Genomic DNA, 14,988 nt, shown 5'->3' on the forward strand with positions numbered 1-14,988 from the left:
TTGCCTTTTATGTTAAGAACTTTCCACGGGGGAAAGAGAGAGGAAAAGACAGCTCTTTTAAACAACTGTGCATTTCTCACCATAAGATAACCTCAGAAATTTCCCGTATCTCAAAGGCAAAGTTAAATATGATTCTAGTTTGTTTTGGCAAATTGGAATTGTTTCACTTATTCAAAGAATTTCATTAGCCAAAGGTCAAAGAAAAGATTGAGTATAAGGGTGTGGAGGTAGGAGGGATGCACATGTGGAGGGGAAAGCAGCAGGAGATGGAGTATAAGCATTTCTTCCTCAAATCATGTCTGATTTCCGTGCAAACTAACTTCCTTAAAACATCTGTGTTCACTCAAGGTATGTCTCCGTATTTTCTTTTGAGGAACTGAAAAGAAAATCCACATTTGCACTTGCAAATGGCTTAAGAAAAAAGAATCTGTTTCATGTAGGTTAAACAAGGTAATTGATCACACTGTAAAGGATGCATCTTGGTTAAACAATTAGATATTCAATTTGCTATATAAATTCATCACTTTACACACAAGCACTTCTACACTACTAAACAGAGTCTAATGATTTCAAAACTATTTCCCTCATCCTCCTGAAAGAGAAACTCTTCCTTTCCCTTTTTCTCAGCTTTATATCTGAAAGACTATGTTTCAGATAACTTTTTCCACAGGAAAACGGCAAGAAATTATGATGACGGGCACAGAATAAAACTAATGGAGACTATCCTTATTTTTTGCTCAGAAGCAGCCTGATCTAAATCCAAGGGGCCAAACTATCAGATTATTTGCACCTGAGGTGATGCAAATGATCTCCTGAGTTAAATTCTGAACATAGCAATCCCATCGCAGAATAGGACAGCTCTGCTTGCTGACAACTTTCCCTGAATTACATATTAGATTCAATAATCTTTCAGACACAGCCATATGCATGATCTACAGGGGATACAGGTCTGTAAGCTAAGAGCACATTGTGAAAACAAATGTACCACCTTTCTTACCACGATTAATTAAATGCTTTCCTCCCTTTTCTTGATCAATATAGAGGTCTAAGCCTCTATATTGACCTCTAGTCCTGTAGAGGATTACACCACCACTTTAGTTTTCATTTATGATTGTTCTTTAGACTTTCTGACTTACAGCCTTCATCTTTACTGAGAAACCCATTCTCCCCCCACCCACCCCTTTCCCCCTTTTTGGAATCAATTTTGAAGAGATGCAAATTTTACTTCAGAACAGTATGTACTAAGTTCAGAGTGAGCTGTTTAACTTTATCAAGGAAGGAAATGTTAAAATTTCACTAAAAGGTGCTGGGCTTAGCCACTTATCAGTAGTCATGGAGTTACATTTTATTACCCAATCCATAGTTCATCAAATTATCATGAGCACATGTCTTTAAATATATATATGATATCGTATACAAGTATATATCATAACACCTACACAAAACATTACCTTTTTTTTCCCTCCCGAATTCTTGGAGCCCTTCACGAAAGAGGTCAGCATTACTACCACAATAGACAGTAACTTGTGTCCAAGATTAATATTTGGAAGGGGGATTTCAAATGCCACAGGTGTCAGAAAGGCAATTAATATGGTCCCATTCTGACTGATTCTAGACATAAATTTGGTGAAATTTAAATGAAAGGTTTGCGCCCAGCCACCAAAGATTTTACTGCTTAATGCCAACTGCATGGCCTTTAGAACAGATTTTTTCCAGGTCACAAAAACACCCTTTACCAGAGGCATACCTCAAAGATATCAGACACGCTCCCACCTCATATCTCATCGTCTTAAGGCTTGTGATTTTTGTAAAAGCTCTTTCTTGATGTAAATTTGTGGAGAAAAGAACCACATTCTGTAGTATAATTTTTTTCAAAACATATTTCTTAATGCAGAAACACTCCCTAACAACTTGGCATAAACAATTTAACTCAGCCTAGACAAATTCTGCACACGTTAACACCTTTGTTTATTAATATACATTAACATCATCTCCTGTTTATAGCTTGCCTCTTATCCCAAAGGACACAAAAAACATTCCGCAACTGTTACTAGCAGTTCTGTGCAGACTAAATAGAGGGATTATTTCATCCAGCACCAAAATACAGCCACCCCTCAGTGTCAGACTGGCAGCTGAACCACTCAGTGCTGCAGTATATTAAGTAAGGAAGAAAAATTGGATCCCGTTGGAAATATAGGGACAAAGTAGGTAGGCTGAATGTAATAATTTAGATTGCATTGCGCACTGACAATGAGGGTTCATTTCATGATCGGAGAAGGGTGACATGAAATCGCACTGAATGCTTTCTCACTAATTCAGAAGTAGACAAATGCCCCAGGTGTTAGTCTTTAGTATCAAAGGTCCAATACATTTCTTATTCTATATATTCCATAGGCTTCAGGTCTTATTTCAAGAACAATATTTTACCTTAAAAACAAATTATGCCTGGGAAAAAAAAAGACATGTTCCAAAGGGTTTAAAGCATCCATCCTACATGAAATCCCAGGTCTAATGGAACTAACAGGAGTCTTTATTCCACAGAAGTTCCGCAACACGGATCATCAGAAATGACTCCACCTTGTGAATCTCTTCATTTTAATATTAAAATATATATGCTTTTTTATTATTTTATTTTTATTTAAAGAAGGTTTAACCAACAATGTCCTGCCTACACAACCCTGGGAGAGCATAATGAATTTTACTCTATCCATAAGTTAACCACAGAATTATTAGTTAACACACAGCAAATTTTGCCTTTTCCTTAAAAATATGTGAATATTATTTTGGGACATACTGTTGTATGTAATGACTGAATATAGCACACAGCCATTTTACTAAATCTTTCTCATAGGGAAGTTGTGCAATCCAGAAATTTCAAGACTCAACTTGGAAGTCATGGAGACAAACACGGCACCTCAATTCTGGTTTTCCTACAGAATCATTTTCCAGACTACTGCATCTGAACCACTCATAAAAACATCATTTATTGGGTATCAAAAGTTTCTGCATTGTGCAAACATGGCTGGTTATGATGCATTTCTTACTTGTATTTGCAATTGCTCTTTAAAATCTAGTAAACTTTTTTCCTGATGTGATGCTACAGTGAAGTCTACTGTGCTTAAGGCAGCAACAGCAATATTTTCTCTTTGCTGACAGTAAAAATAACTTAAAGATAGATCTAATACACGGAGGGTTTCCCATTGCTGAAACCTTTAATAACACCACTGTTCATAGAATAAGCAGTTTGCTGATCATTTTTTGCCACCCTGAACATCACCTGCCTGAAACAAGTAGGAAAAAAAGAGGAAAAAAAATAAGGAAATTCCTCCACTGTCAGGGAGACAAAACTGAGGCAAGCCACAAATGTTGCTATGTTTCTTAACTCCAAACAGAAAATATCAGAAGTAATACAAGTAACTGTGAGAATGGAAGGAACAGATTCATCTCCAGCCACTTCTCCATGTGATGAACAACAGCATTCAGCCAGAAAGCATTTCCTGCTCTGCAAAACCACAAACATTTGTAGAGCCAAAGGGCATTGTTCTTTTCAGTGAATAGTTTCAAACTATTTGAATACTTAAAGCAAGAGAGTGTTCTTATTAGTTGCTTCTATTTGGTCAGCAAGTTGTGAAATACTCGCCAGGTGAGAATGCAAACAACTGCAGACAACATCCGTGCTGCTAAGAATTTAGAGGTTGGGGCAGTGATCCTGCAAGTGCATAAAGCACAAACAGACCCAAGCAGGGCTCTGGTAAATTAAATGGCTCTCAGTGCTGTAGTATGTAGCCAGCAGCATAGTTTGGGGAGATTGGTCTAGACGCCTACATTGCAAGCCAAAAGAAGGGAGGACAGCAATAGGAGGAAAGATAGAGTTACTCTAGAAAACCAAGACTGTATTTCTACTGTACAAATAGGATGTAGTCAGAGTGGACAAGAATAATCAGGATTTAACAGTAGGAACCATATTCTATTCCCATTAAAAAATTAAAATTAAAGGTTTAACTATAAGCTGCTGATGTGACATAATATATAGAGTTTGAAATTACAAGGTAATAATTCAGTGGGACAAAATCAGGTATAAATTATGAGAGATCATCTGTGAGGTCACCCCTGAGAACGATGCTTTAAAACAGCAGGAGCTTGTGCAACAGTGCAAGGCACCAGCCCCACACAGAGGTCACATTTTGTGGTTCGGGCAAGAGATTACCCAAACAAAGCAGACCTAAGTAATAGGACCCATATGCAAACAAGGCTACACCACCAAGGTGCAAACAGAGAAAAGGCACACCAGCTCGACTCAACAGAAGCACAAAGGTCCCTAAGCTGGAACCAACCTGAAGCAGCAAAGCAGCCCTGCAGAGAGCAACAGTGGCTGGAACAATATCAGACATGTACAGATGAACACTGCCTCCTCGATGCCACCAGCTCTCCCAGAAACAGCTGCCACTGTGCTTCCACAGTATTTTGGAGTTTACAGTCTGCATGTGCAAAGTCAGCTTGGGTGTGTATGCATTCAGGTCATGGCTAATCAGTTAGCCAGTAGCAGGTTTTAATAAACATACCTTTACAGACGAATACACACATGACCAGAATAAAGAGAGAAAAATAAAATATTATGCTGGTAATGAAAATAAACTGTTCAATTTAAAATAATAAAAATCACATTGCCTTTTACATTTAACCCTCCCTCAGAGAATAAAAAAAAAAAAAAAAAAAAGAAAGAAAAACAACTTACGTTCCCAAAAGCTCCTCATGCTTTTTGTTATCCTTTCTCCAGACCTCAATGTCCAACATATCCTTCCTGTCAGAGAAGTAGTGAAAATCAAACTGTTCCCTCCACTGAGGATTTGCACTCTTACACAGTGTCTAGAAAACATGCAGTTATAATATTTACTTTTCTTAAATGGTACTTTTTTCCACAGTAAAGCACATATCAATTCTTCTACAACAAGGCCAGATATTAGGGCATCAAATACTAAAAAGGCCATTCAAACCAAAGCTCCATAGTCCACCACACAAAGCCTCGTATTTCCTACAAGCTCTTTCCCCTCCTCCAATAATGATAAATATTCAAATGTGATCTCAGTGAATGGCTGGAGAAATGCTGAAATGCAAGATGGATCCACCAGTTCCACTTTCAGTGGACCACAGTCATCATTCGATATCACTCATATTGGAAGAAATCAAGAATAAACCTTTTGAAGACGATCATCTTAAAACTGGTTTAAATGAATTCAAGAAATCAAACAAGTATTTTTCCTGTTTGGTGTTAAGATATAGGCAAAGTAGCAACAGCCATGAAAAATTTTAACATCCAGTGAATTCAGTATCTGTAAATTGTCCTTCTGAGTTCAGTGAGACCTTTCACGTGTTCAGGTTACTCTGAGAACACAAGTATTTACCAGACTAGGACTTAAATCACTTGCAATCACTTGTATCACACTCACCATGATCAGCAAGGCCACTAAGGGAATGGGCAACAGGATTAACTGGACCATGACAGATTCACCCCACCTTGTCTGCTTTTCTTGACCATGAGATTGTACTTCATAAATTAAACTCCAGGAAAGAACGTGAAGTACTGCCAATTAGAAATCTTACTACAGTGTTAAAGCTGCAGTCCCCAACTTTTTTTGGACTCCAGACAAAAATGCTAAGCAACTAGATCACTGCAGGCAACATTGTCCTGGACTCCCCCTCTTAAACTATTTAATTTTTTGTGACTGCAAACATTGCAGAGTCTTGCAAATTCATGACACGGCCTATGGACCATAAGGAGAAACATAAAAAGGAATCTTTACTGGAGTAACATATATTTATTCTAAAATAACTAACCCATTTGTTATTTTTGAAAGTTGCTTTTCTGAATAAAAAACATTATATCATGACCTTAGTTTGAGGTCTTTTGTGGGGGACAGAGTACAGGTTTCAGATGAGTCTACATCTGAATGTTATGTTCTGTGAACTTGCTCTGGACGTTTTGTACGGGAGGGGTTTTGTTTGTTTCCTCCTCCTCCCTCCACACTTCTAGTTCATGACACGCAGAGCTTTTGCTTTCTCAACAGAATATTTTTTATTATTATTTTTTTAAACTACAGCTTCTCTCCTTCTCTCCTTATTAGACTTCAGAGATGAAATGCAGAGCTTTGGAAACACCACGCAATGAGCTTCCTTCTCCCTTCTTCCTCCCCCCTCCTCCCCCCCCCCCCTTTTTTTTAAAAAAGGTAACATTTTTCAAGAAAAACACAGGTCTGCTTTCCCAGCATACCTAACATTGCAAACCTGACTTCTGTATTGGCAGAGAACAAAAAACACGTGTGATGTATGTTGCCTTGTTTCATTTCATATTAACATCAAACATCCACCAATACGAGTATGTTAAATGCACAAAAACAGATACACACACAATTCCCAACTTCCTATTTCTATATTGCCATGTATAACATTAGTAAAATGTTAGTGTCCCTGGCATGGTCTCCTGGTTTTGATCTCACAAAAAAGATTCAAGAATAGTTCCAAACTTAAGGAAATCCTTAGTACTTACCTTACTCTTATATCTTTGATCTCCCAGTTTCAGGAGAATAAAAACCTCTGCCAAGCCCCCACCGGGGATGTTCTTCCCTTCCAAGAGTGTGATGGTGACCAGCCCATTCCACAACTGGTTCTTCCGCAAAGAGTCGGAGAGTCGCATACTCCTCATGAAACTCGACTGAAAAGCAAATCAGGGACACAAAACATTTACATACAAACCCAATTTTTATGCACACATAAATAGTGTGATGTGAAAAAGTGATATGAAATCATCAGAACTGAGAGAGGTATAACCATTCCCTAGTAGTAAGGAACTGAGGGCACAAAAATGCTAAGAATTTTCTGCCCGTTCCACGCTATACTTGGCCCTGTGAACAGGCTGCATTCAGCATCAGAGCCATATCAGCACATTGGCTTAAACCAGCAGAGAAGTCAACCTCACCTGAGCTGTCTGAACTTCGATGAGAGCAGAGCTTGAGCATTTTGAGCAAACTCTTACCTTGGCTCAGGGCAAGACACAGGAGAGTGCTAAGGAGGAGAGGGAAGAAACAAAAGGGGGAAGAGGGGAGAAACAAAAGTAAACTTAAACGTCTCCAGCTACATCCACAAAACTTGGGCCTGTCCTTTCCTGTAAGACAGCCCAGATGTACAAAAGTCTACAGCCAGGTGAAAAACTGAAGTCACGTCTTCCACCACTCAACTGTCTGTCCTCTGCATTAGCTCTTTCCCTGCAGACCTCTGGAGCTGCCACTTCCAGAAACTGAGCTCACGAATCAAAAGTCCTGATGCTTGCTGAAAAAACTGACACGACTGGGATCTTTATCAGGAGTTATGGTTAACTGGTAGCCACATTTGTTACCTTCATGATTTCCTCCAACATAGGATGGCTGTGCTAACAGTTTGCTAACTGGCAATATTTTATTGGACAGAGGATGATTAAATAGGCCTTTATTTGGGGGGAGTAAGAGCTGGAAACATTAAAACTCAAGGCTATACTTTTCTTCTTGCAGTAAAAGCCCTGCCATATTTTACTCTTGTGAAGCAACTTTTAACTCGCCACACTTCAGAGCTTCAATCATGTCATATACAGGTGGGAGAAAGACGGAGGAGAAGATTTCACAAGTCACTTTAAAACAGGACGTGTTAGCTTTAAAAGCAAGTAAGAAATGTTGTTGCTAAATAAAATGATTGCAAAAGCACCTGATGTCTGAAGATTACTTTTTATGGATCAATTACCCAGCAACAAAATTCTTAAATCATGGGTGGTGAACTCACAAATTTTTTACTCGCTTTTTACTGGTTAAAATACCCAACTCTTTGAATCCCACAAGCATATTAATATACTTCTATTTAAACACCCCGTTTGGCTTTCCTGGCACACTGGAGAAAAATTCCTACCTTTAAAAAGAAAATGAGATTTTGATTCATAAATCCAGCTGCAATGTAATTTTTTTTTTTTTTTTAAAGTTCGTCTTTTAGGCCAAAAAGCTAAAGCATGACTGTTCCCATGGACATACTTCAAAGTCCCGGCAGATATATTCCTCCCTAAACACTGCAACTATTTCAAAATCCTTTTTATAAAAAAGGGAGTAATGTCCACATGGGATCAAAGGGCATTCTGCAGTCTGGCAATCGCCTTAGAAAAATGGCAGTGCTTCCATGAAATATGCCCTAAAATAATTTTGCAGCTTGGTATGTCCTAATTTCGAATTGGATGTTTATCTTGGAAAGGCTTCTATCTAACTTGTCCATAAAACAGCTCCACTTAGCTCTATGAGCCCTGTGAAAATGGAATCCAAAGCTGGCTATTAAAGGGGCCTGGAGATTGCTTCCATATGGCATAACAGCATGGGAGTGGAGGGCTAAGGCCTACAGCAGGCGCTGCTTGGCTTGAGCTCCCGATCTATCCATGGACACTCGTTGCATTACACCGTAACATCTGGATTATTGCTTGTAATGTCCCTGGGAAATATCCACTTCCCATCAAAGCCTTTATCTATCTCAGTTGTACTTTGAACATTTTAGTATTTAACATAGTCATGTTTGATGTGATGTACTTGCTGCTTTAGGACCAAGGATTTTCCCTCCCCCCACCCTTCCTCAGAGGAGGAAGAGGTATTTGATGTTAGTTCACAAAAAAAAAAAAAAAAAAACAGACAAAGTTTATAATCTGTGTTACAATTTCTTTTAAAAACAAAACATCCAGTTCTCTTCAAAGCTTCCAGGCTGAACACAAAAGAGAGTTCTTATCACTCGGTTTTCAAATCAAGTTTGGATTCCTTTCATTTCATACCCAGTCCAGTATTGTAAGGAGTCACGCAGTGGTGGTGGGGTCTTCCTATACAAATTTTGTCCGATACATAACCCTACCCTATTAGCCAAAAACTTGACAGTTCAAAGGAGTGTTGAGAGGTACCCAAACCATTCCCGGGAAACATCAGCACCTGCAGCTCGGTATTACTAGAGCACATTGCAATGCATCAACTCTGACCTCCCAAAACAGGTGGCCCGAAGCAAACAGCTTTGTGCACACACACACACACCTCTTCTGGATGGCTGCACATCTGCAAAAGCACTCTGTGCTGGGGTGCTGAGTCCATCTCAGAAGAGGAGCGTGTTGGCCTCCAGCTATGTTAACAGGACCTGGCTTCTCCATGGATAATATCTAGCATCGCTTTAGAGCATCACAACGGGTAAAGGAGCCAAAATGTTTTCAACTGGTTTAGGGCATGGTGCTGATCTATACCACCTCCACACAGGCTCGATGATGCAGCCTGCTCCCAACCTTCCCCAGCCCAGCTCTCCCACCTCCTCAACCCTCTCTCTAAATGGAGCAGCATGAAGCCCCAGGAAAGCTGTTTCACTTGAGTCCCCGCAAGACAGCCGATCAGATTAAGAATGCTTTGGATTTCCTTAATGTGGCTGGGTCATTCATGCTCAGCAGGTCTGACACATCTCCTGTGCCTCGTATTGTCTACGTGCACACCAAAGACCTGATCTGTGTGTGCTCTGCAGCCACCTCCCCAGCATTCCCACATATTTTGCAGGCTATTCCTTTGACCACCCTGATGGAAACCCCAGCCAAACAGGCACTGTCTCAGTTTCCACTCAGTTTCTGGAAGGAAATATGTCTGGGGAAACCCAGATATGTGGTAGGCCCATGGACCTGGGCCCTCAATGAGTCAACTTTAGTGTTGCCTGGGGAAGGTTTTACTACAGAAAATGCCTCCCAGGTGAAAAGAAATTAATAGCACATTATTTATTTCAGAAGTCTCAACTCCTCTCTGATATCCTGCACCTACTTATTTCAAACAGATTTACACAGAGTTAATTGATTAAACTTCACTGCCTCCCTCTGAGTTTGCAAAACTATTAGAGAGCAGAGCACACAGTAGTGCAGTCATTAGTCTGACAAAGTCAGTCCGTGGTAAAACAAGCACTAAAAAAATTCCTCCAGCCATCACTATACTAACCTGCCTTCACACCAGAAAAGTCAAAACCCCTCTCTATGCCAGAGAGAAAAGGAAGATGTTACCACTTAATTAGCAATAATTTTAAACGATTTTTATCTATTCAGCTCTTCCCTTCCCCTGTTACCACCCAAGCTACAGACTGCTCTGTGCTTGGGTACTTCAGCTCCTCCCGTCTCCGAACCCTAGCTCTTTCCAGCTGTGCTCCCAAACTAGATGCCAGGTCCCTCAGGCCTTTCTTGCTGTATTTTTCTGCAAACCCTCTGCAGTCAGCCAGCTCACACTCTGGCTGCATCCCAGATAAAGGTGCCTTGCAGAGGTACAGAAAAGTTGGCTGAAGCTCGGATCAGGCTATAGGGCTGGAAATTAGGAAACACATGCTTCATGATGGAAGTTGGCATATGTCCTGAGCACAAGACATTGGACAAGTTTACTTATTCCCCACCACCATCCATCACTTCTGAAATTAAGCTTCTGGCCCTGAGACCAGAATTTGAGGGGTTGTTTCCAGACAGAGCTCTGACTTCAGGGCTCTGCGTGCACTGAAGAATTTTCACACATGCATCTGGTGTGGGTGTTACTCTGCAAATAACCAGCAATACCATAAAGGTCATCCTTATGAGCAGTTCAATGCTGTAAAATGGATAACAACTTGAACAAAAAGCATCCCTCGCACAAGCCAGACAGAAAGAAAATAGTGAGCACAAGAATATACAGAAAGCTTTATTCTGAAAAACAACTAAATGCTTTGAAAGTTTAAGAGATCATGTTTACTGCAGATTTAGGGATAGCAAAACATCAGGTAAGTAGTGAAATATCTTTTCTGAAGCAAAAGAATAGTGCTTTCATGAAGCAGGACCCTGTCACAAGAGGAATAGAAGTGTTTTTTTTGTTTTGTTTCCTCTCCATAATACTCAGAAATGACATTTCCCTGGAAAATAGCACACATCTCTGAAGTGAAAAGAAAAAAAAAAAAATCAGTGCTGACAATATAATTTTCAGAATCTAGTTTCTGGTTTCAGAAATGAATATAAAAGCTTCTCACATGAATTTTCTATTTTCCACTACTTTCTGGTTTTGGTTTAAAGAAGAAAGCTGGACAAAAATGAGCAGGTGGGCCATATTCCACCTTCACAGAGACAAATACAAGAGATGAGCAAGAACGTTTGAGCTTTGGAGGAGAAAGAACCAGCTCATTGACCCAGCTTCACAAAATCCTTTAGGAGCTCAAGTCTCCCTGATAGCACCATTTGGATATAATCTCCCTCTGTAGGCACCCTGTGAATGCCCTCTGGTGCATCAGTACTGCTTTCAAATCTGTCTCTTTTCCTGATGCACACATACATGCCCCAAGTTCAAACTTGTTTTTGAAGCAATAAAGAGATGCAGAAAAATTGTACATTTAAATGACACAGTGAGGTGGCCAAGTGTGAAGTGAGCCCATCTCTCACATCTTTCATTTAAAAGGATGAGACAGGACATCAGAAAGCCTGCTGCAATCCCTGTGAAGAGGTCAAACACAGAAACTGGGCCACGTAATTTGCCATTTGAGAAAACAACAACACGCAAATATGAAGACTCTTTGGACCTCTCCTCATTAGGCAGGGAAACCATTTTGCAGAGGCAGTCTCCCCCTGGGAAAGAGGAGAGGGCAGCGAGAAAGGCAAGTGAACCAACACGAGATTGCCGCCACGATGCGTGACCCCGTGGCAACTGAGTCCCTACGCTCCGCGAAACGCTCCGAGCACACTGCTGCCCACAGGGTATTGTGGGAGAAAGCCAAATACAATGAGGCAGGCAAAAACGAAACAGAACAGCCCACGCAGAAAAAGGAGAGCGAGGGATTTTCCCCTGTGAGGAGATGCCAAGGAGCACTTGGGTCTGGTCAGCCTTTCAGCCAATTTATTCAATCAGCTTAGGCTATCAAGGTGGCAATTGTGTCGCTTTTGTTTCAGGACTGAACTGCTACAGGTCAATCCACCCCAAGCAAACCTGCTTATTTGCTTCATAGATGTTCAACACTTAAAGGTTACTCAGCTGTACAAATGCTGGAAATAGCATGACGGGCACTCACGGCGAGATTCAAGCCACCCGGGACAAACAAGGCTACTGAGCATCAGGACAGTGGGTTCCAGCAGATATAGTTACCAACTCCTTCTGTGCCCCAGATAGCTCCAGAAAAAAATATTAAAAAAAAAAAAAAATAGAAAAGAGGGGAGAGCTTGCAAATACACAGATATCAGCTCACATATTAATACTACTTAACAGTATCCCCCTCCCTTTTCTCATGGAGAGCGGCATTACAAAGAAGAAAGCTGTGCTCTTGGAGACAGCTCCTGCAGAGGACAATGCTGCTCTCAGCTCCCATGAAAAATGAGGGCTCTGCATGTGCTGCCCATGTCTTGGGATACAGCCCAAATGTGAGATGATTCCCTTCTAGCAGCAGCGAAAGATATATACTGTGTAATCAACAGATAGCTAAATCATCCCGTTTAACAGCTCAAACCAAAATGATTTAAAAGACAATATTTGGCGGCTGAAATTCTTCCTGCATAATATTTGTAACGACTGAGACAGCCATAGTTAGACTGGATATCTCGTACTGCTGCTATTCTCATTGTTGTCTTAAACAAAGCTTTTCCTTCAAAAAGCAAAGGAGCTTGGAGAAAACACGTGAAAAGTACATGGTATCCACCACAGGCCATGTGAATCCCTTCAGCAATCTGACATATGGTTGCATCAGGCATTAATAGCAGCAGAGGTACTAACCATTTGGGGAGAATTTCAGAATCCAGAAAGAATCCTGTGACTAACGTGACAGGACTCATTTAGGATACTGATATTCCAAATCTGTCAACCTCAGATAACATGGTCAAATTAGAGTGTAACAGATTTCTTTTACATAGGTAAGAAAGAAAAAAAAAAAATGTAAAAAACAAGTTTATTTTGTCCATCCTTAGAGTAAGTCATTTCCCCTATATTTTTATTTTTTTTTTAGAAAAAAAAAAAAAAAAAGCTAAATATTATAATATAGGTCAGCTAGAGTTCAGTGGAAAAAGAAAAATATCAGGAAAACCATTCCTAATAGAATATTTTTATTTATTTAAACCCAAAGAGAGGAAATTTAGATCTGTCTCAGTTTAGCTGCTCAAATGGAAAGTATATGGCCTTTTTTTCCTGCAACAACCAACCACTGTCAGCTCAGGAGCCAAAAAGGATATGAGTTTGTGCATCTATTACAAAGCTCTTCCCATTTCCCCTGCCTCCCTTATTCCTATATCTTTATCTCGTCCAGCAACATTGTTTTCTACCCCATCATACTCTCTGGCCATTCTTCCATAACCTCTTGTGCCTTCCCTAGACACCTATATTCCCCATGCACACAATTTTTCTTTCTAGCCTTTATGTTCTGCCACAAACTGCTAGTACTGCTTCCACAGACCAGAGTTTCCTAACTAAAGATGGTTATTGATGTACAGTACTAGTGTTTTAGTGCAGTAGCAGAATCAATAAACTAGGAAATACTGCTTTGTCAGATTTTTCCGGCGCATGCTGGGAAATACTTTTACTGCCTTTGGATGGTCACAGTGCTTTTCTTTAGAGATCACACTGGAGCATGAACTGTGTCTTCCCTGGGAAGAACTGAAGCTCTCCTACCCTCTAGTGACTGTAACAGAATAGAGCACAGGGTTGCAGCTCTGTTTGTCTTTTTTTTTTTTTTCCCCTCCTCTTTTAAACAATACTTTAATTTCTCCTAATTCAGTACCGTGCCTTAGCATCTCAATTTTATTTAAAGATGCGAAGGCACAAACCAGAGTCTTGAGAACTGAGAGACCTGCCAATATGGCTTATAGCTAAAGGTCTAAAAACTGCATATATAAAAATTTATTTAAAATGTAATGAGATATAGTGTACAGCTGAAAAAAAAAAAAAAAATCAAATGACAGCAACTAAGACAGAAGTTTGGCTATTCTGGACAAAAAGGACCAGAGTTTAAAAACCTGGCTCCCTTTTCTGGAACCCAAAGCCAACCAGCATCAAGAGACAGCTGTGTGTGCTTGCGTGAGAAAGAGGGGGATCAAGCTACACTGATTGAGTGAGGGCATAGTAATTTCCAGAGCTTTAGTTAAAAACTAAAGCACTGAGCTCTTCAATTATTCCATCACTTTCTGTCATACTGCATTCAGGGATGTCTGGTGGCTCTTTGCAAGCGCAGCGGTAAGGGTCTGTGTTATCTCCCTGGAACCAGGGCTCGCCAAGCAGCCAGCCAGCTCCAAGAGCTGTTCTTTGCACTTCTTCTATTTACAAAAATATACTTGCTGGCACAATACCTGCGAGGGTTGGCTCCTCTACTTACCACACCAGAGTTATGAGGAATAAAACAAGAGGAGGTTAATTATTCAATTTATTTAGGCACAAACCAATAGTTATATAGGGAAAATATCAAGATGCATATGTGTTCTCATAAGAGCCAAATTTTGCTTTTCAGAAAGTTAGACTGTATGGCTCTCAAGCTGGGTACTAGGCCTTGCAGTTTCTATATCATTGTTATTTACTCAATAGCAAATTAAAGCTTTACAGAACAAATAAAAAGCCACAGTCTGTTTCCCGAACAAGATTAAAAACTAATGCAAAAATGGGACAATGCAATGATATAAAAGTAATGGCAGTCTGCAGGGCTACTACGGAAGACCAAGGAAAGCAAATTCTGTAGATATGTAGCAACACAAATCCTTGAAATCATGTTACATTGCTCATAATGAAAACTGCCTACTCGTTCTCCATCCCAAAAACAAAAGGGATTTCAAAACCCACAGGAACAACTAGAAAAAATGCTGTCTCACAAATTTCTCCAGTGGCAAGAGACAGCCTAAACAATTCAGCTAAGAATCAGAAGACCCATTGTCAACACCAATATCTACCTATCCATAAATCAATTTACAGTTTTTGTTATTGCTGAATTTATACAGACGTTTTCTTAGTACAG

The 14,988-nt window shown here is 40.0% G+C and overlaps 1 protein-coding gene across 8 annotated transcripts in view; it reads right to left on the reverse strand.

Annotated features, from left to right (window-relative positions):
- Positions 1–14,988, reverse strand: part of MCTP2 (multiple C2 and transmembrane domain containing 2) — a 122,330-nt gene that overhangs the window by 68,204 nt on the left and 39,138 nt on the right. For 7 of the 8 annotated variants that reach the window (XM_084532643.1, XM_084532641.1, XM_084532646.1 and 4 more), the window contains 2 exons: positions 6,545–6,709; positions 4,736–4,866 (listed from right to left, as the gene is read on the reverse strand). In XM_084532643.1, the coding sequence (XP_084388769.1) occupies positions 4,736–4,866; positions 6,545–6,709 (296 nt within the window). Of the gene's footprint in view, positions 1–4,735; positions 4,867–6,544; positions 6,710–14,988 lie in introns of those variants that run through there. The other variant, XM_084532647.1, reaches the window with a different exon arrangement.

The sequence above is a fragment of the Aythya ferina genome, assembly GCF_964211825.1.
Source record: "Aythya ferina genome assembly, chromosome: 11".
Lineage (NCBI taxonomy): Eukaryota > Metazoa > Chordata > Aves > Anseriformes > Anatidae > Aythya > Aythya ferina.